This window comes from Gigantopelta aegis, chromosome 9 (assembly GCF_016097555.1).
Source record: "Gigantopelta aegis isolate Gae_Host chromosome 9, Gae_host_genome, whole genome shotgun sequence".
NCBI classification, from domain to species: Eukaryota; Metazoa; Mollusca; class Gastropoda; order Neomphalida; family Peltospiridae; genus Gigantopelta; species Gigantopelta aegis.
Window position 1 is genome coordinate 32001047 of NC_054707.1, and position 24250 is coordinate 32025296.

Genomic DNA, 24250 nt, shown 5'->3' on the forward strand with positions numbered 1-24250 from the left:
TCCTCAGACTATATATGTTACAGGTGCAAAATCGGGCAATCTGTAGATTGCCTAAATATTTCAGGCAGTCTACACATTGCCTGACTTTTCAAGATATTTCACGACATATTGCCTGAAATGAAAGATCCATCATTCATTGACAGCAATTGTTGTAAAGGTAAACACAACTAATGACAAGATGCAATATTATTTAATTATGTAATTTATTTCAAAGAAAAATCTCCACAAAGACATTCTCCAAAACAAAACACTAACGAAAAGCTTGACATCGAAGTAATTAACATTTAAAACATTACTTTTAATCTTTTTTTGTCCGCTACGGATTTGAGATAAAGACATTAAAACAAGTAAAAAATTAAACAAACTCATAATTGATAATTAATCACATCCATTGATGCACATCATTAATACAATTTTCCAATGGATTAGAAGCCAATTCCCGAGTAGGATAGGATCGGGGGTCTGACGCGGGATAGGGATAACATAACAAATACGGTCAATTTTGAAATTTTGAATATTAACACCAAAAGTATAAAAAAGGGGAAATTTGGGGTTAATAAATTTTGACTGCGTCTTTAATGAAAAATATTAACATTCCTAACCTATATAAATTATTAATATAATATAATTTCGGCGCAAATTTAGATGGGCTAATGGGATAATAATTGTTGAACAATATTCATTAAGCTCATGGGAGGTTGGGAGAAAAGGCTATAAAATTTGCACAAGTATGCAAAAACCCCCCACAAAAAAACCCTACAAATATTAAATTAATTTTGGAAAAGGGACTGCCAATCATATTCTAAACATTGGTGTGACCAGGTGAGGGTCGGGAGGGAGGGGAGTCCGGCCCTACACAAAACCTAAGACCAAACCGCCTACGCCTATGGCCCCAAAGAATGCCCTAACTCCCGGCATCCCATCTCCCCACCGTGTCCAACCGCAGTTCAATCCAATCCTGGCAGCCTGGTGGTTGTTTAAGAAGTTTGTAGAACTTCCTAAACCGGCGTCACTAGGAGAGTGATCCAGCGACCATAATCCACTTGTGTGGTGCCTTTGTCATGGATTGCATATCAATTAGATCCACTTGCCCTCGCGATCCAAAATCCTTTGATAATATCAGTCTCACGACAACCCCCTTTGTTGTAGCATGTTTTTTCTGACACTCAATGCAAAGAGACTTGAATAGTTCAATGCTTTCCCTCGTAATGTTCGCATATCTAGACAAAAACTTAACCACTTTGTCACGACCACCATGTCCAGTTGAAATGTGAGCACGCTTAATGATGCCATACATAGCATCAAGATTGACAAAGTATATTGGTTCCTCTGTCAATTTGGCACGTTTACAAATTAACTTCTCCACATCACCACATTGGAATATTTCGTACCGCGATAGAATGTAGTACTGTCTACCAGTTTTTAACTTGGCCGAACAAGCTTCCTTCAACTCAAATATAAATTGGAAATATTCCTCTTTCAGCATCAGTACCGACTTTGCATCACTGGCCTTCTTTGCTAGAAGCAATTCCTTAAAACGAACATCTATTACCTCGTCCATTGCTCAGCAATGATATTCCTACCTATCCATACTGTATTTATGGAGAAACACCTTTACCCTGGCTTCTAATCCGTTACAAAAACATTCAAATACCATATTAAGACAGGTTAACATCAAAAGTCATTATGAACACATTCAGCTGGCTTCTAATTTGTTGAGAAAAAAACCAATCTATTGTAAGGTAATTAATCGTTACGTTTATCCCGTCAAAGTATAGAATTAACAGATTAAGACAGTGTGAGATTAAAAGTAATTGTTTGAATCTTAATTACTTTGATGTCAAACTTTTTGTTAGTTTTTTGTTTTTGAAGAATTTCTTTGTGGAGATTTTTCTTTGAAATAAATTACATAATTTAATAATATTGTATCTTGTCATTAGTTGTGTTTACCTTTATAATGAATGATGGATCTTTCATTTCAGGCAATATGTCAAGAAATTACCTTGAAAAATTAGACAATGTGTAGATTGCCTGAAATATTTAGGCAATCTACAGATTGCCTGAGTGAATCGGGCAATTTACAGATTGCCTGACATGTTCAGGCATTCTACAGATTGCCTGATTTTACACATTGCCTGTAAGTAGACACGTTGTTCAACCGCTGACTAAGAAGTCTGGAGCTATACCATGCATTACGTTGAACATAGTACATAATGTTCTGGCCATTTGGCATTCAGAAAGTGTAGCCAAACCTTTCTATATATAACACGTTTCTAGATGGTAAACTGGTTATTATCCTTGCGTCTTCTAACTTTTCAGAATCTATTACTAAACAACCATCCCAAACTTCAGATGCATATTATATAAGTAACTCCACAACTACCTAATTATATATATATATATATATATATATATATATATGCACATACATACATTATATATTATTAATTTAGTTTTTAATTAACCTACATGTATTTATGTAGCTTCACGTAGTCTGTGTGTATGCCGTGGTATTAGTGTCTGGGTTTTTAAATATATTAACAAAAAATAATAATTCTAGTGTGTATATCGTGTGCTCTATTGATGTAAGACAATTTCCTTATTAAGATAATAAATTATTTTATTACCCATATGGTTTACAATAAACGGTTACATAAATTTCGTATGTTTTCCACGTAATGTTTATTGCCTGGGTTATAACAATACCTTGTAAACTGTTATTGCACGCTACTTACGTCACGTATCGCTACAGCAGCTGCAAACATGCGACAGTCGCCGTTTCTGACATTGACATTAATCCACCTCACTGTCTCTGACATCGCTGGATGTAATTACGGTCGGTTGTGAAGCAATTACAATCATATTTAACGTTTGTTCAAAATAATAGTTTATGGATAATAAATAAATTATAACATTCGCAGGAGTGCCATTCGAAATTTATGAAACTCGTTTGGGAATTGTGTTATACCCCTCGCTTTCGTTCTGGGAATATAATAATTCTTATACCCGTTTAATACATTCCGTATAACACTTCCGCTCATGCAATAATATATCTGTATATATTCCTTTTATCACACTGTACGAGTTAATGTTGACACGATGGTTTTAAATAGATCGCATAACACTGTACACCACAATGTCATATGCAGGTAAAACGTGTGTTAAACATATAGGGAACTTTTAAAACTGATTCCTTTGTAGAGAAATGTGCAAACAAGACTAATTGCTTAAAATTTGAAGTTAACATTTAAAAACAAAATTACGAACACTAATTTAAAAACATTAAAAAAATAGATAATGCCTAAAACTGAAGTCTGGACGATTCCCCACATCCAATAATAATAACCTTTTTTTTTTTTTTTTTTTTTTTATAATCAATAAAACAATCAAACTTTTTTGATTAAAATAACACTGAAAAATATAACAATACAATAAGTTTACCATTGTGTCATTCCAAATGAGACTAATGGTGTAGTTTGGAAGTATTTCCGAATTGTTGTTGATAAGATCGATGGCCAACAATATTGGCGGCTGCGTCCGATGACCTCCTTTCCATCTCGTGCCTGACAGCGCGAAAAACCCTCCGATATGTAAAACCTTCTGAGCAGAGGCAATCGTCATTAACGTCATTAGAATTGGAGACGTAATCCACCCGTCTGTCCACATTTCATAAGCTTTTGTTCTAAAGAAGTTCACGTACTGTTGAAGCACACGTAAACCTTCAAACAGAGTTGCTGCAGTCAGCTTTTAACACACACCCTTCGACATTTCCGACTAAAGTAGACAGACATTAGTTGTTAATTTAGTCAACCTTGTCCTCAGAAATCCCGTAATTACACATCAATTTAAACTCGCTTTAAATAGTGTGCCTATTGTGCGAGTTAATTAAGTCAGGTGAACGTTCGCGTGAACACCACATACTAGCAGTACGGCTAGTTTCCTAAATTATCACATGTAACTGAATAGTTATTGGTCAGCTGATACTGATGCTAAAGGGTATCGATCGAAATTTAATGAACGTATTTTACCCATGAGGACGGCGGATCATGTACGAATATTTGTCATTTATGACAGAATTATATTTAGAAAGATTAATAAGACTTAAAGGCGTGAGAGAGATAATGTATTTACTGTACTTGGCCGTCATTTAGAAAAGTGTTCAAAGGATTGAACAAATAGACCACACCATATGTTTAGCAATCAGTACTGACAAATCATCATATGACTCCCAGTTAGGCATGAGTTCGACCCGTACCCTCTTTCAATGGATTTATCGCTCTAGCCAGTGACCCACGACTGGTATATCAACGGCCGTGGTGTGTGCTATTCTGTCTGTGGGATGATGCATATAAAAGATCCCTTGTTACTAATGGAAAAATGTAACGGGTTTCATCACTATGACTGTGTCAAAATTACCACATGTTTGACATCCAGTAGCCGATGATTAATAAATCAATGTGCTCTAGTGGTGTCGTTAAACAAAGCAAACTTTCCCTTTCAATGGTTAGTGTTAGTTTTAAGGTTAGGCTTAGGGTTAGTCTTAGAGACTTTGATATAGAGGGATACGGGTCGAACTCTTTCCTGAAGTTAATCTTAATTCAAATAACGCTATCTACCTATACGTTTTTAGAGCTATGAAATACAGGTTTTATTTATTTATATACTTATTATTATAATAAAAAAAGTTTATTGACCCAAGAAACAAATATGGTAGTGTTAGGGTTGGGGCCCTGATATCATTACCGTACAGTGGTATTATAAGCTAAACATTGTACATATGTGAATAACATACATATACATGTATACTGTTGTTATTACATTACAACAGTAATAACGAACAGGGATAGGCGAAAACAATAAGAAAGGTTTTTGATTATAAATGACTCATTTTAGGGATGCACCTAACGATAATTGAAATTATAAATGCATACTTGCATACAGAGATAAACACACACATACATACACAGTATCTCATAAACTTAGATATATGTACAAAACACGCACACAAACACACACACACACACACACACACACACACACACACACACACACACACACACACACACACATCTAAAGGTAGTACTAAACCAAATAACTTCCGACTGGGGTGCACCCAACTTTTGATAGAGAAGTGAACACCACAAGTCCTGTGATTGGAGACAAATGTGAGTATGTTGGTTGTAAAAAAAAAGAAAAAAGTTTCATCTGGGCCAAAAATGTATGCAATTTTATTTTATCTAGTACCACTATGTCAAGTGGCCTTGTGCTTGAAACATGTATGGGGTACCTGTAAAAAAAAAAGTACTCGAATTTTGTGCGGAACTAGGGTAGTCATAGACGCTACCCGTTATCTCAGAAATGAGCAGCTAGACCCCAAGTTTTTCTGATAAACTTTAAGGGTGAGGGGTGGTAGTATTTATATCCGTGGCGTTTATGTTGATTGATACGCTGCAGGTAGGAGTTTTAGCCATATATGTTACTATTGTCGTCTATGGGATTTTGATTTGGTAGTATACACCCTATAGACACCCATATCACAGTTTATTAAGTTCTTACATGGCAAAATGAGTCAGCCAGAAGGTAAGAGAAGAGAAAGCGAAATCTAAGTCTGAACCCAGTAAGGTAAAATCAATTGAGAGAAAACCAACTCAAGCTAGTATGCAAAACATTTTGATCCATCCATCCATCAATCCGTCCGTCCATCCATACATCGATCCATCCATCCATCCATCCATACACACAAACAAACAGAAAAAGACATGCAAGCATACATACATACAAGAAAAAGGGGGCACATTGGATCGTTAAAAGGGTATCTTAATAAAAGTTTTAATATTTGCAGTTAACATGAATGTGTTTGTGTGTATATCACAGTGTACGAACGGAAGTGTACACTTAAATGACTATAGTACTGTCGGAAATAGAATAAAAATGATTTTCATGGATTATTTCTTACATATTAAAGAGACAAGTAAATATTTTGTAAATATCTATTTAAATATAGTCTACCTAATTTAGCATTTACTTGTTTTGGCTCTCATTGATGTACAAGGTGGTGTTTACTCTTGAAATTAAAAGGAAGATGTCAGTAAAACAGGTGATTTGTGCACTTTATTGGAACAGACTATAACACATTTTGGTCCACGTGTTAATTTCGTTGCTGTTTCAATATGTGAGGGGCCGTTTCTGATGACGGTTTACCCCTATCACTCTCCAAAACAAAATATTTGTAGACATTTATAAGTAAGTTTTGAGCAAAACCATTTTGAGTTTGTGATCTATTATTTATCTACTAGTAGAAAACACATTTGTATTGGAGAATCTTTATCACAAACAGATGCTCACATATAACTTCTGATATAGCACATTTAAGTGGTTGCAAGATTATGTAAATTTCTATTGTACTAATATTGAATTTATATTCACTAAATATGCTGGTCATAATTAATCATTTATGTTGCAATTCAAAATAATCAGTTAACTTGCAGTTTTAAATTAAAAGTTTGTTTAAGGGTAAATGAAATTGACATATCCACCAACATGTGTTATAGTCTGTTCCAATAAAGGTAACACATCTCCTGTTTACTGACATCTTTATTTTAATTTCAAGAGTAAACACCACCTTGTACATCAATGACAGCCCAGACAAGTAAATGCTAAATTAGGTAGAATATCATTAAATAGATATTTACAAAATATTTACTTGTCAGTTTAATATGAAAGAAATAATCGACGAAAATCATTTTTATTCTATTTTCGACAGTACTTTAGCTGCGGTTTTCTGTAGCGCTAGCTGCATTAATAAAGATTATTACATTAGCTTTGAGGTCCGTCGGAGCATTTTTTAAAGTGAGGTGGGATAATGATCAGGGTCGTTGTTAAGCATGGCACGAGATGTGTAGAAGGGTCCGGGGGGAACGCTCCCCCGGGGAAATGTGTAAAACTGGATAGCTTAAACGCCTTTTCTAGGCATCTGAATCGCAAAATTAGCCATTTTTAAACAATAATTTAAAAACTATTTTAAGCATTATTTTGCATAGTATTATAACCCAAGAATGTGTGTTTCCCCCTTAGCATCTTGATAGCAAAATTACCATTTTCAGACAGTGAACACTTCCTCTTTTGGAGTTGTATCGTCCGTGGCCCTGTTTCGGCGAGGGCCCTGTTTCGGTGGTTTCGTCATTTGTGCTCAACAGTGCATACATTTGAAGATTTCCGACGTTGTTGACTTTTGCATGGGGATGAAGACGGACGCTGTTCCATGCTCTCTCGTGTTAATTGCTTGGTATGGGACGCTAATAGAGTACCGCGTCGCGTACACCAGGTCACGGGCAACCGTGACTTTGGTGTACGGCGACCCTGCTCCACAAAAGAAGGGAAGAAGACCCAGGAAGAGGAAACGTGCGCCAGGAGCGGCACAGGGGGGAACAAAGCTGGCGGCTCAACCGCCAGCGGCGGTCCCTTCTGCGTCGTCGCCCCCAGCCCGACCGGACAAGCCAGCTGAGGAAACCCAGCAAGCGAAGTCTGACGAGTCGACGCCAGGAGAGGAACTGAACATTGCTATGTGCGAGACTCCACGGCCGGCGTCTCCCGTTCCTGCACCTTCACGTTCGACTCCGTCGAGACTCCCACCCACGGAGAACTCCGTTGAGACGAACAAGGAAGTTGGTGTTGCAAAACGGAAGGCCGTCACTCCCCCGAGTGACCAGCCAGCCAAGGCACGGCCTTCCACCTCTGACCGAGGGAGGGACTTTGCCGCATGGAGTCTCGCTGTCAGCAAGATCAAGAGCCAGTACTCTAAGTACTTGGTTGGTGATACACCACACGTGGGCTCACTGCCGGGAGGTATCCAAGGGAAGTTTCAAGCGCTTCCCCGACGGCAGTGAGATGGCCATCCACAAAGTACTCAGGATCATCGCCGGCGTCCATTACGTCGAGCTAGCAAGAACCCTGCTAGGTCACAGGTGGAGGAAACTTGTGCCACACTTCAACGGCAAGCAGTTCATCTCGTCTCCGTAGGCGCCAACCTCCTCAAGAACAAAACGGCCTTAACGAGGCCACTCACGTGGACATATAGATCTGACTTTAAACTTTTAGACCTTCGTTCAAAATTTTATGTCGAAATTACTTTTTTTTTACAAATATTATTAAATAGTCCGATCCTCTCTTCTTTCTCTTATTTATTTTTAGACTGTCCTAAAATGCTCCAAATTATATAAATATTCGACCGAGCAGGCAATTCTTTTTATTTTTGGCTTGTAACTTTTTATTTAATTTTTTGTTTTTTTAATTCTATTAACTTTTTTCAAAATTCTGCCCATTTTTAACTCACACCCCCCCCCCCCCCCCCCATCCCGAGTCAGGCCGGCGATCTTATCGGAGGTCGGACTCTGGATGGGCGTGTTCGAAACCCTAGTGGTATATGGGCACGTTAAAATAGTTATCTATCTATTATTACTAGCGTTAGACGATGGGGTTTCATGCAGCTTAAAATGCTTACGTGCAAAACAATTTTTATACAAACAAAAAAGGCACTTGAACATTTGGAGGGCACTTGAAAAATTATAAGCACGAACATAAGTTGAAATAAAATGAAGAAAGGATATCTGGGAAAGCCGCAGTGATATAATTATCAATTTCTTTTATTTTCAGACTTATTAATACCCCTAGAATAAGTGGGTGTTCCCATGTCAAGACCACATACTGCTGTCGTTTCTACCTTATTTTTTAAAAAAGAAACATTGGAATAGTTGAAGCTGTCAGAGTCTGTTCAGCAATTATTGAAGTCAGTAGGTTCGAATCCTGCCAATACAGCACACGTGTGACTGAAATGATGCACTTAGTGCGGACTGATTTGTAGGCCAAATTTTATACAATGCATATTGATAGTATTTTTTATGTGTAGTATTTGTAGTTATAATATTATTGTTTTCAGATAATATTTGGATACTATGTTCTATTACTTTTACTTACAGTCGACAGAGAATTTCATTCATCCTGAGATAGTTTTGTATATAAATGCATGGTTATTGAGACATGCGAGTGAGGAAACTTGCTACTGATATACAAGCTATTCCTACAAAAAAAGAGAGAAATAAATGATCTTTTTCATACAGTTTTCGATAGACAACATCCGCCAACCTTTAATGAACCAGCCATGGAAGATTGGTTGGGACGAAAAAACGTCCAGCGAGGACAATCGAATCTTGTTTTACGTTTATCGTTCGTTTAATTTTATACATATTTGCCAATCCACCAAAGTTGTATCAAAAATCCCTCGCAGCTCGGGGCTGGACGTAGCTCAGTGGTACAGCGCTCGCCTGATGCGCGATCGATCTAGGATCGATGCCCGTCGGTGGGCCCATTGGGCTATTTCTCGTTCCTGCCAGTGCTCCACCACTGGTGTAACAAAGGCCGTGGTATGTACTATCCTGTCTGTGGGATGGTGCATATAAAAGATCCCTTGCTGCTAATTGAAAAGAGTAGCCCATGAAGTGGCGACAGCGGGTTTCCCCTCTCAGTATATGTGTGTGGTCCTTAACCATATATCCGACGCCATATAACCGTAAATAAAATGTGTTGAGTGCGTCGTTAAATAAAACGTTCCCTTCTTTCCCTCGCAGCTCGGGCCAGCTTCCCAACACTACCACCTGTCCATTATTCACCGCTATTTACTCCCTACTTTGAATGAAGCGCCTACTTTGAACAAAGCGCCTACTTCGAATACAGTGCTCGCTTGATGTGCGGTCGATCTGGGATCGATCCCCGTCGGTGGGCCCATTGGGCTATTTCTCATTTCAGCCAGGGCACCACGACTGGTATATCAAAAGCCGTGGTATGTGCTATCCTGTTTGTGGTATGGTGCATATAAAAGATCCCTAGCTACTAATGGAAAAATGTAGCGGGTTTTCCTACTTAGACTATATGTCAAACTTTGATATCCAATAGCCGATGATTAATAAATCATTGTGCTCTAGTGGTGTCGTTCAACAAAACAAACTTTAATTTTCCAGGTGCTTGAACATCCAATAGCCGATGATTAATAAATTAATGTGCTCTAGTGGTATTGTTAAACAAAAACAAACTTTAATTTTCCAGGTGCTTGAACTGTACACGAATATTTGTATTTGTTGGCGTCTGTTATCTGGCTGAAAACGTTTGGTATTACTGAATTACTTCCCTTGTATCAGTATGAAATATTTCTCTCGTTGAGAATGCTGGACTGTTTAAATCTGTTTTTAACTTATTGAATATTAGTATGTAGATTAGTATGTAGATCTGAACGAAGAAAGGAATGTTTTATTTGACGACGCAGTCAACACATTTAAATTACAGTTATATGGTGTCGGACATATGGGTTATAAATGGTTTAAATTTATTGAAACTATTTTTAATGAAACTGGATTTAGTTTTGTATGGTTATCCCAAAATTATGTTAAGTACGGTAATTTGAGTAATGTTATTTTCGAGAGACCCAATGACCAGTATTTACAAATATTGAAAGATACTGTTTATCACTCAAGCAAACATACTAATTACAGAATGTTTAAAGATAGCATTAAATTGGAACCTTATTTATTACTACTAAAAAAAAAAAAAAAAAAAAAATAGTAGTATCGTACTACCAACCACAAACTACCAATCGATTTTTAGTTTGTTTTCTTTAACGACATCACTAGAGCACGTTGATTATTAATCATCGGTTATTGGATGGCAAACATTTGGTAATTGTGACATGTAGTCTTAGAAAGGAAACCCGCTACATTTATTTTTGCATTAGCATGGGATCTTTTATAAGCACCAACACAGACAAGATAGCACATACCACGGCGTCTGATATACCAATCGCGGTGCACTGGCTGGTCTACCAATCGAAGTTAGGAGGTGGGAGGACATTCTTAGAAATGAACGTAAATGTTGATTATGTGACGAAGATGTTGGTAATGAATATCAACATTGTTTTCAATGCTAGATAGATAATAATTTAACGTGCCCATATACCACTAGGGTTTCGAACACGCCCATCTAGATTCCGACCTCCGATAAGATCGGTGGCCCGACTCTGGATGGGGGGAGGATAGAGTTGAAAATGACCAGAAGATGTCAGTAAAACAGGTGATTTGTGCACTTTATTGGAACAGACTATAACACATTTTGGTCCACGTGTTAATTTCGTTGCTGTTTCAATATGTGAGGGACCGTTTCTGATGACGGTTTACCCCTATCACTCTCCATTTTGTAGACATTTATCAGTAAGTTTTGAGCAAAACCATTTTGAGTTTGTGATCTATTATTTATCTACTAGTAGAAAACACATTTTTATTGGAGAATCTTTATCACAAACAGATGGTCACATATAACTTCTGATATAGCACATTTAAGTGGTTGCAAGATTATGTAAATTTCTATTGTACTAATATTGAATTTATATTCACTAAATATGCTGGTCATAATTAATCATTTATGTTGCAATTCAAAATAATCAGTTAACTTGCAGTTTTAAATTAAAAGTTTGTTTAAGGGTAAATGAAATTGACATATCCACCAACATGTGTTATAGTCTGTTCCAATAAAGGTAACACATCTCCTGTTTACTGACATCTTTATTTTAATTTCAAGAGTAAACACCACCTTGTACACCAATGACAGCCCAGACAAGTAAATGCTAAATTAAGTAGAGTATCATTAAATAGATATTTACAAAATATTTACTTGTCAGTTTAATATGAAAGAAATAATCGACGAAAATCATTTTTATTCTATTTTCGACAGTACTTTAGCTGCGGTTTTCTGTAGCGCTAGCTGCATTAATAAAGATTATTACATTAGCTTTGAGGTCCGTCGGAGCATTTTTTAAAGTGAGGTGGGATAATGATCAGGGTCGTTGTTAAGCATGGCACGAGATGTGTAGAAGGGTCCGGGGGGAACGCTCCCCCGGGGAAATGTGTAAAACTGGATAGCTTAAATTTATTGAAACTATTTTTAATGAAACTGGATTTAGTTTTGTATGGTTATCCCAAAATTATGTTAAGTACGGTAATTTGAGTAATGTTATTTTCGAGAGACCCAATGACCAGTATTTACAAATATTGAAAGATACTGTTTATCACTCAAGCAAACATACTAATTACAGAATGTTTAAAGATAGCATTAAATTGGAACCTTATTTATTACTACTAAAAAAAATAAAAAAATAAAAATAGTAGTATCGTACTACCAACCACAAACTACCAATCGATTTTTAGTTTGTTTTCTTTAACGACATCACTAGAGCACGTTGATTATTAATCATCGGTTATTGGATGGCAAACATTTGGTAATTGTGACATGTAGTCTTAGAAAGGAAACCCGCTACATTTATTTTTGCATTAGCATGGGATCTTTTATAAGCACCAACACAGACAAGATAGCACATACCACGGCGTCTGATATACCAATCGCGGTGCACTGGCTGGTCTACCAATCGAAGTTAGGAGGTGGGAGGACATTCTTAGAAATGAACGTAAATGTTGATTATGTGACGAAGATGTTGGTAATGAATATCAACATTGTTTTCAATGCTAGATAGATAATAATTTAACGTGCCCATATACCACTAGGGTTTCGAACACGCCCATCTAGATTCCGACCTCCGATAAGATCGGTGGCCCGACTCTGGATGGGGGGAGGATAGAGTTGAAAATGACCAGAATTTTGAAAATAGCTATTAGTTAAAAAGTTAATAGAATTAAAAAAAAAAAAAAATTAAATAAAAAGTTACAAGCCAAAAATAAAAAGAATTGACTGCTCGGCCAAATATTTATATAATTTGGAGCATTTTAGAACAGTCCAAAAATAAATAAGAGAAAGAAGAGAGGATCGGACTATTTAATAATATTAGAAAAAGAAAGTAATTTCGACATAAAATTTTGAACGGAGGTCTAAAAGTTTAAAGTCCGATCTATATGGTCCGGGCCGGCGGGTGGGGGTGGGGGTGGGTGAGTTTAAGGTGGGCGAAATTTGGAATACGAATTTAGCAGTTAGGTCAAAGACCTAAAGCCAAAATGAGTCCATTCATACTACTCATGTCTGGACAAAAATTTAAGTCCAAAGAATAAAATTAGAGTGCTCGACCGAAAGGGTTTTAAGGTGTTTTGAGCAATTTAGACGGGCTGTCAAAATAAAGTGCGTCGGACTGTTTACCCCCCCCCCCCCCCCAAAAAAAAAAAAAAAAAAAACCCAACAAAAAAACACAAAAAAACCCACAAAAAAAACCCCCACACACAAAAAACACAACAATTTTGAATGCCGGCCAAAATTTTAAAGTCCAACTAAGCCCTTAAAAAATTGTTGGCGACTACGGGGACGAGATGAAGTGCTTGGCGTTGAACTGCGGCACTAGTTTCCTCCAAAGGTGGGCTAGCACGGTCTTGGCTAGCCCGAGTACTCTGACTGTAAGAGAGCTAGACGGACATTTGGACAGTTATACGCTCTCATTACAGTCAGAGACCAACCTATGTATTTTTTTTGGCAATTCCTGACAACCAAAAAGTTGGCAAAGATTCCCGCTCTAATACCACACCAATCCTATGTTTGACGTCAAATACCTTTACATCGATCATTTTCGAGTTAACTGATAAAAAAAAAATCCACATATTAATCACTAATACACATACTACAGAAAGAAATCCGACAGCACCCACATTCAGCTACGCTTCGTGACACTCCGTCGCCATAATTACAAAGCTCGGCGATCTATTTCGAGACGTAGATCACGTGATCGCACACTGGGCGATTCTGCCTTGTGCAGCAGTTACAGGGGCCGTCTCATACCACGCGACGTTACAACAACTGTTTGGTTGTCAGGAATTGCCAAAAAAAATACATAGGTTGATCTCTGACTGTAATGAGAGCGTATAACTGTCCAAATGTCCGTCTAGCTCTCTTACAGTCAGAGTACTCGGGCTAGGTCTTGGCTAGCTCGACGTAATGGATGCCGGCGATGACCTTCAGTACTCTGTGGACGGTGTAGGTATTCCCTGTCTGTAGAGATCATTCCGGCGCGACGTCACCACAAGTCCAAACTTCCCGTCTCGTAGTTCCATGACGTGGATGGCACACTCAACTCCGTCAGAAAACTTCTTAAAGTTGCCCTCAAAATGCCTCCCGGCAGTGAGCTGGTGTCCGAGGTGTCCCCGACCGAGTATCGAGCGTACTGGCTCTTGATCTTGGAGATGGCGAGGCTCCAGGCGGCGTCCCTGCTCCGGGCGGTCGCAGAAGACCGGGCCTTAGCTGGCTGGTCACTACTCGGTGGTGTGACAGCCTTCCGCTTCGCAGCAACACCGAGTTTTGGCGGAGCCCGCCTAGGGTGGGGGACTCGACGCCGACCGCCTCGAAGGGGTTGGAACGGGAGACGCACGCCGTGGAGTCTCGCAGATCGCTGTGTCCAACTGCGGCGTCGACTGGTCCACTGGCTCAGTCTGTTCAGACGTCTCTGCGTCAGCTGGCACTGGTTCGTCGGGTCCCGGGAGTGGGGGCGGCGACGCAGACAGGACCGCCGCTGGCGGTTGAGCCGCTAATTTAGGTTCCCCCTGAGCCGTCCCTGAAGCAGGTTTCCTCTTCCTCCTTCCTCTCCCTTTCCTCTTCGTCGTATTCGTTGCCGCGTCGCCATACACCAAAGTCACGGTTGCCATGACCCAATGTAAGCAACGCGGTACTCCAACAAAGAGTCATAGCTTGCAATAAGTCCCCACAGGTGTGTGTGGGGTGGCTGGGTGTGTGTGTGTGTGTGTGGTTTGGCAACTCGAGAGAGCAGAGCGACACGTCTTTCCTCATCGAAGGCATAGCTCGGAATGGTTTTCAATGCATTTTTTTTTCAATAAAGCATGATGTATCTATATACCAAAGTATTTCTTTACTAGACAAAATATTGTTAAATACCGTGAATTGTTTTGTAGTACGAATTTTAAGTTACTAAGTAATATCTGTAAAGTTATTGACTATGTTTTAAAACCATTTAGATCCCCATGCTAATCCATTTACTTGTTTATTTATTACATAGAGCTGTAATAATGTGTATTGTACATGAACTATTATCCTGTTCAATTATTTAGACCCAAAGTTTTTTGCAAATGTTACGTTTATTTCCTATTCGATATTTGTTTTCTTTGCATTTACATGAAAACAAACCCAAACCCCGACAGGTTTTATATACAAATCATCATATAAAATGCACGAAGTTGACTAAATTCCATTTTTTTTAAATCTCTGTGTCTTTTGAATGCACGTTATTTCTCCTATAAATAACTAAGATCATTTGCATATCAAAACATTAGGATCTGAGGCTACGTGAAGGCCATTATAGCTTGTTTCACTAAATCAAGGTTATTATTGTTTTGCAGTGTGTAAAAGGATTGTCTAATCTTTCCGTTAAACATAGATGTAAACAAACAGAACATGTAACCCTTTCTTGTAGGTGCATTATATTTAATAAATTTAGCTAATGTATTATGTATTTTTATTTTATTATATCAATTATATATTAGCATACCATACCTAACCTAACACAACTGAGGTGTAGCATAGTAATAAACACAAATCACCTCACACACCGCAGGAATGTGCTTTCCAAATTTATCAATAAATGTAATGCAGGGCCGAACCCAGAAGACCAGGGGGGGGGGGGGGGATAAAATGTCAAAGGCCACCAACATCAAATAATAATAAAAATGTTATTTAATTTGCCTCTAAATGGGAACTCATACGTATATATATATATATATATATATATATATATATATATATATATATATATTATATATATATATATATATATATATATATATATATATATAGTATTTAGGGTGGTGCTAGGGGCTGGGGTTTGGGGGTTGGGTGTTACATTTGTAATGCGAAAAACCAAAGGGCTATTGTTCGGACTCGTATGGGTTCAACCACTTTTTCATCCCGCAGACACAGCCCTGAATGTTCAAAATACGATAGCATTGCTTGGTCAATAACATCATTATTTCGATCTATGACTGCACGTGCTATTGTAGCAATGTGTAAACCACGTAAAATACAAGTTAGGTAGGGTTATATAATAAATTCATTGAAAATGTATTAGTCGACATTCTTGTTATTGTTATTTGAGGAAAAATATTTGTAAATCGAAAAACACTTCAGTTGATGTAAAATCGTGTATTAAGAACGTTTTCGATTATTTTGAAGATGAATATCAGCGCGGTAGACCTAGGTATGCTTCTTATCGAATTGTCGATTGAGTTGCCGCTGCACTTAAAGTTTCGGTTTCAACAGTAAAAAGAACTGTGAAAAATCTAAGCTCTACGAATCCAAGCACAGAAATCACTGTTAAAAAAACGCGACCGAAATAAACTCATCGATTTATTTGATAAAGATGTTATTAGACGACGAGTATACAGATTTTATAGAGAGGGCGAATTACCTACATTACATACGATTAACGTGGCTTTAAGGGAGGAATGTGGAATCAACATATCCATATCAACTTTACGAAGAACACTCCATGACCTCGATTTTAAATACCAACATATGTCTACAACCGGAAAAGTGATTTTTGAGGACGCCAATATATCAGACAGGAGACTGTCCTATCTCCATGAAATATCCAGTTTACGAGAACAGGGGTATTTAATAGTGTATCAAGATGAGACCTGGGTGAATGTCAACCACACAACATCCCACCACTGGACAGATATCCACCCGGGCACAAGTACCGCCAATCACCTGCCGAAATCAGACGCTGCTGATCGAGTTCCTAAACTCTGTTCGGTGACTGGGAAGGGAAAAAGACTTATTATTTGTCATGCTGGCTGTGATAAATATGGATTGATAGATGGCTGTGAATTGATCTTTGAGGTTAAAAAAACAGACGGAGACTATCATGGTGAGATAAATCATGAAAATTTCATCAAATGGTTTGAAGAACAACTTATGCCTTCTCTACCAGAACCTTCTGTTATCGTCATGGATAACGCAAGCTACCACAACAAATTAACTGAGATTACACGATGTCCTGCACTAAACGCTAAAAAGGAAGAAATTCAGCCGTGGCTACGAAACAAAAATATACCTTTTGAGAGTAACATGACAAAGCCAGTTCTTTATGAACTTGTGAAAAGTAACAAATGTGCAAAGCAATTTGTTACTGATGATATTGTTGAACGCCTTGGGTGTTTTTTTTTCTTTCGGGGTTTTTCGGGTTTTTTGGGAGTGTAGTTGTTTTGTGTTTTTTTATGATAATGATCAAGTGTTTTTAGCAAAACACGATTTTAAATTCAATATATTTTACTGTATCTATGTCAGCATCGTCATTCTTGTCTTGCTCATTAAAATTGAGAATATTCCCTTCAAATATACTAGACCATTTCTGGTTCAGTTCTTGGTCTTCTTTTAATTTTTCTTCAACTTTGTTCAAGTATAAACCGCAGCTTCCTGTAAGTGGTTTTCAGTCTCTCTCTCTCTCTCTCTCTCTCTCTCTCTCTCTCTCTCTCTCTCTCTCTCTCTCTCTCTCTCTCTCTCACCCCCCTCTTTCTTCTTTAATGTATGTATATAATCCCCTCTTTTTTAAAAACCTTTCTTCTGTCGTGGTGCCTAAGTGTAATAATGTTTCAAATATTAAAAAAGAAGAAGTATACACCATGTTTAACCATATACTTAGGTCCGGAATGTTTACACGCGTGGAATCGGTATTTAGGGTGTATACTATTAAATCAAATCCCATAGACGACAATAGTAACATATGTGGTTAAAACTCCTAACTGCAGCGTATAAACCGACATAAACGCCACGGATATAAATACTACCATCCCTCACACTAAAAGTGAATCAGAAAAAATTGGGGGTCAAGCTGCTCGTTTCTGAGATAACGGGTAGCGTCTATGCCTACCCTAGTTCCGCACAAAATTCGAGTACTTTTTTTACAGGTACCCCATACATGTTTCAAGCACAAGGCTACTTGACACATTGGTACTAGATGAAATAAAATTGCATATTTTTTTTTACCCAGATGAAACTATTATGTTTTACAACCAACACACTCACATTTATAACCAATTACAGGACTTGTGGTGTTCACTTCTCTATCAAAAGTTCGGTGCACCTCGAACTTTGACCCAGCCGGAAGTTATTTGGTTTAGTACTACCTTTACAATCAATGGCAGCACATTATAATTTTGATGTTCTTGACTTAATGTGTAGGACTATACTGGATTAATTTGCAGTTACGTATTAAATAAATGTACAGCGAATTATGATACTCGCACTTAAATACAAAAGACCAATTTAACAGAAGCTACCAACTAGGTTTAAACTATCAGTTAAACACGTACGAGATGACTGTATCGGTGTTGGAAGAAATTTGCCTTTAACTGTTTTTAGAGCGTTCTTTTTACTGCATAATCACCTTTTTTACATATGGATGATAATAAAAGAGTTACCAGTTATTATGAAATGTATGTTCCAATTAAATCATGTCCAGTTGTATCGAGCTTATTTCAGATATTTTGTTTTCTAAAATCATTTTATTGTATTATTATGCATGCCTGTAGGGACGAAGTAAACAATTTTGCACGGTTCTTAGTATTGCCATAAGTTTGCATTTTATTCAAATGAACGGATAATGTTCAAAAAGCAAGTTCTCATTATTATGTTCCAAAAATATACAATCGATTGCATTAAAGTAACATTTTACTACAAAATTTAACAATAAAAAGATGCAAACGCTTTAATCAACATGACGTTACTTGTGTTTGCCAAATCGTAATCAATCAGATTTAGTACCGATAAGTCAAATCGTCTAACAATTCTGTACGTTACACCTGTGCATGATATTTTCTCGCTTATGAGTTACCGCTGGAGTAATAACTATATATTACGTAGTACCGTCAGTACATTTTTGAGAGGGGGGTGGGTGCAAGATAGTGGCAGAAAGACGGACAGACAGAGACGGAGTGGTGTACCACGGTCTGGACCTGGAGGGACCGAATATGAAATTAGCTGACCCTTTTATTTACATTTTGCTTGGACGCATAAATGAATAGCATAATATTGTAGAGTAAAACATACCCCTGAAAAAAAGTGTTTCCTACCAAAATGGCAGCAAGGCGTCTTTTATATACACTTTGTCATTATGCAGGACATACACACAACGGTCACTTTATACCGTTCGAGGAACATGGGATAGGTTTTTTTTAGTTTTTTTAAACTAGACTATTTATACTGATCGACCCATCGACTTTCAGGCAAACATTCTATCTCTAACTTACACCCCGCCCCTGAAACAGTAACGCCTACATAAACAGCATTTAAGTGTCACACGTTTTATTGACAAAAAATACTTACTCCTTGTAAACAATATTTTCCCAATAAAATGCATTCATACATATTATAGCTTTATGATTTTCAACATAAATACCTTTTGGGTGACAGGTGTTATGATTAACTGAACACTTTCCACTGAAAGTCAGCATGTTAACACGCAAATGATCTGTTTACGAATATGTCGAAAGTTTTAAAATATTAGACGAAACCGAACTCCCCTCAAGCGATCAGTTTAATCCTTGCTTAAACGACGAACTACCACTGAAAACGAGTACAACTTGGCATGTTCACATTTAGGACGTATTAAACATAAAATATATTCGCGGATTTATGCACGTGTACGTGTGCGTGTGCGGTGGATACATTGATCCAGCCAGATACCTTTGAACAGTTTCGAGCCATGTGTTTAGAAATTACGAACTAGAGCCACTGTAGTCGGTTTGCTGCATAAGGGAATCGATGAATCAGCGTGTAGGTTTAAATAATGCTAAAACTGGTATCAATATACATTAATGTTTTAAACCCACAACAACTCTCATAACATTTTTGAAAAAAAGAAACATTTTTTTGTGTGGACCCTATGTAAATGTTTATATAACTTTCCTAACAAATTTCTAAATTTTATAGATTAAATCTCATTTTTACTAGAGAGGTGAAGATACTTTTTTGGAACAGCCAAAGTATGCCTTTTGATCCGTATTGTCACCGGTGCAGTCCATTTACGTCGAAGGGAACTGATGAATTGGCATGTAACTCGATAATGAATAACGTTAAAAGGTCATGTAAAAACAGGTTATTAACCATCTCGAATAAAAAAAATAAAAAATAAATTACACATGTATAAGAAAACTATTCCTAACATATTGCCATTAACATTTATAGGTTAAATATCCCTTTTTAATACATATACATGAATAATGAATTAACGACACCCTAGCACAAAAATAGATTATGATTATTTCCATTAAAAATAGTTTTTTGATAAAGACACGTAAAGACAACTGAAGACATAATACGTCCTTACAAAAGGAAATGTGAAGCTGTTCCAGTTGCTGGGGACAGAGCGAGATCATGACACTGCGGTGGAGACGCTTAAGTTCCAGGTGTGATTTCCTTTTTATGCTCACTGTATGGATTCCAAGAATCTACCATCAACGAAGCAACATACAAAGCATTTGCGTGGATGAGTGATGGCACTCGGAAGAAATCCTTGGTCAGAATAAAGCAGATAAACTGCGCATCTCTACCACTATGCATCAAATCACTTGGCAATCAAATAAAAAAGCGCAGTATTTGGCAAGAATTTGGAAGAGGGTTAATCATACTGATCCCACTGGTGACTCAAGTCCCGCTGACTGGATGGTAGTTAACCCGAAAGTGCTTCCAACCAGATTGGTACCCAGTACGTTCACTCACAGATGAAGGATATCGCATGGGAGCTATGTCCACAAATGTCTGAAGAAAGAAACTGACTGTATAGTATAGTGTAGTACTGTTGGTTGGGGATTCTTAAAACACATTTTTCTTTGTCTTGTTAGTATTAAAATGTATGTTTGAAATCAACTACGTGTGCATCGTTTGCTAAATTATTCAGTACAAAGAAAGAAAGAAATGTTTTATTTAACGAAGCACTCAACACATGGTTATATGGCGTCAGACATATGGTTAAAGGAGACCGAACACCAAAAGACATGTAGTGTGTAATGGATTAAGTTAGCGTCAAATACCGCATTACTCTAACGCCCGGCTCGCTGCGAGGCACCGGTCAGCTGCGCGTCTTAGGTTTGGGGTGAAAACAGAAGTGGGCGGGATTATGCATAGATCTGAACGAAAGTGAGGCAATACGTCATCGGTGAGAGTTACCAAGCAAAGATTTTGATTCTTTGGTTGTGCCTTTTAGTCGTCTTTTTTTTTTGTCTCCAGGTTTATCGGAAATTTAATTTACAAGTTAATTAGTGTTATTATATACTGTCGACGTAATTATATGATGGTTAACTGCGCAGTGTTTAACTGCAACAATAACAGCAATGCATCCCAAGAAACGGCCAACGTCATGGTTTCGATTTCCAAAAAACCCACGAAAGTTGTTTTAAAACATGGACGCATTAGTGTCGTCGAATGGGCTTTACACCAACTAAATACAGTAGGTTATGGTACATTTACAATGTGAAAATTAAAACAAGTATGTACTTAAGATATACATTAAATAAAGGTATTGTAATTTGTTCACATACGAATATTTAAACTTCACATTTATTTACCCATAATTACCAAATTAATTTTCGCCGACAGCCCATAACGACTCCATACTAACGTCTCTTGATCTAGTTGGTTTGTTAACCTCATAACAAAACACCTTCAAAACGTGAATTATTATGTTAGTTAACAATGTTTATCGTCAGTTCAGTATATTGTCATTAAAATTAAAATGCTAACACTTTGGCAGGAACAACATATGTACTCTGGCCAGAAGGAATGATGGTTAAATAATTTTAAAGCTAATATCGATTATTAAAGCATAATAACATTGTACTTTTCAATGCTTTCTGTATGTCTTATTAAAAATACTCTACACCAAATAATTATTTTAATACCTACCCTGGATTTCTGCCAGAGGGTGCCGAGGTTAAACTTACATGTATGTACTAACAAATCTCAGAAATTAATGTATATATATATATATATATATATATATATATATAATGTTTTATTTTTTCGATAGATTATAGTAACATAATTTCTGTTTAAAATTTATAAAAGTGCATGAAATAAAATGTTCAATAAAAAAACACATTTCAAACCTATACCTATAACCATCCAATATACTCCTTTGAATATATTTAGTTTTTACAGGCCCGTAGGAACGACTTGGGGGGGGGGGGGGGGGGGGGGTGTGTGCTCTGACGGACCGGGTATAAACTCTACTTCAGATTTTGGTTATAATGGCAAAAATGAATGTGATAAAGAAAAGCCCCCCCCCCCCCCCCCCCCCGTTCCTACGGGCCTGTTTTATTACATACCCTCAAATTATTTTCTGGCAGAAAACCTGGTACCTTTGGCAGAGGTTGAAACAATTGGTCGTCTAATTTTCGACTGTTACCATAAAATAATATAATTAATCACTTTCGGCATCTAGCAATTTAAAGCAAAATTAACAATAGTTACCACATGGAATAAGCATCATATATTATTTTGTTTTACCTGTAATATATTTTCATCAGGACTTCCTTCTTCCTCCATGAATGATTAAAGAAAATAACACTGGATATATTGTAATTATTATTGTTTTTATTCCAATATATAACAAATGTGTTTTATGTCAGTATGTGGTGCAAACTACCTGAAACAGTTGGTTTGAAATCATGATTACAAAATCCTAAAGATAAAAGGAACTGGTTCCTAACTTCACCCTTTACATATTATCTACATTTGTATAGGCCTGTAGTAACAATATTTGAAGTGTGTGTGTGTGTGGGGGGGGGGGGGGGGGGGGGATACAGTCTCTAGTGAGGGATACAAACTAGATTTTTATCTTTATATCATCTTTATTTATGCAAAGTAGTGAACATTTAAAACATACATTTTCATCCTAGAGTGTGTGATGGAGAACAAGCCCCTAGGCCCGCCCCTCCCCAGTTCCTACGGGCCTGTTGTATTTTATATTAATAAATGCAAAGACTACATAATAATATTGTTGATAAGACATATTAGTTGTAAAGTGATTGTCAGTATGTGGCAACAGTATAATATATTCCAACATTTCTGTATTTCTGTACCCGGCTGTGCAATCTAATTAAAATTAGCTCCACTATTACATGTGGATCTAACAGCAGCCAGTTGTAGCTCATGTCCACCAATCAAAACCTTACTTGCAGAATCATGCCAGTGATTTGAAAATAATTTGAAAATATTCCGAATTATTCTCAGGGTAAAAAAACCACCCCTTCCCCCAAAAAAAAAAAAACACAATAAAAAAGCAAAATAAACAAACAAAAAACCGCAAAAACATCCACCAAATACAACAACTAAACACAAAAACAAAAGAACAACAAACAACGAATAGGCCCCTTCGACGGGTTTTTTTTTAAGTGTGTGTGTGTGTGGGGGGGGGGGGGGGGGGGGGGTTGGTTGGGGGTGGACAATGCTATGGATCGTTATTAAGCAAGGCTTTAAAGACTTTTCTTGGGATCTAACTCGTAAAATTAGTCATTTTTAAACAACAATTTTTTTTTTAAAATAAGGATTATTTTGCATAGTAGGTGTTATTTTAGCTCAAAAATGTTTTCATTGGCATGTCTTACACGCACTAGATCTCGCCGGTTATGTGGAAGTAGACAGGGGGCAACATCGAGCTATCGTGTAAAAAAAGGGTGTGCATGTCCCCAAAATATACTTTTTGAACCCAAAATATCCTTAGTACTATCACTGGTAGCATGAATACCAAAGCTACGCTTTCAAAACAGATTGACTTAATACATTACACCATGTTTTATAGTGGAGGAGTAAGCAAGCAACAATACAATTTTGGACAGAGAATTCTGATTGATCTGTGATGCTAAGTCCGGTTATATGCAATAATTATGGAGAAGTAGGTACTTTTTTTATTACATTAGTAATTATGTATATTAGACCGGCTTCAGAATGAGCCAATCTAATTAAAATTAGCTCCACTATTACATGTGGATCTAACAGCAGCCAATTGGAGGTCATGTCCACGATTCAAAACCTTACTTGCAGAATCATGCCAGTGAGTTAAAAATAATTTGAAAACATTCCGAATTATCCTGAGGGTATACGACATATCTCGTGTGAATTAAGAATGCCTTAAAACATGTTTTATTTTATAAAATAAATAATTTGTAATGTAAAACTGAAGACTGATAACCCATCCCGTATGTATTGGTATGGT

At 37.2% G+C, this 24250-nt stretch overlaps 1 protein-coding gene across 1 annotated transcript; it reads right to left on the minus strand.

The window, feature by feature from the left end:
• Positions 1–1012: 1012 nt before the first annotated feature.
• Positions 1013–1561, minus strand: LOC121381531 (KRAB-A domain-containing protein 2-like). The gene has a single exon (XM_041510858.1). It carries the CDS (start codon positions 1559–1561, stop codon positions 1013–1015), a length of 549 nt encoding a protein of 182 aa, XP_041366792.1.
• Positions 1562–24250: the final 22689 nt, after the last annotated feature.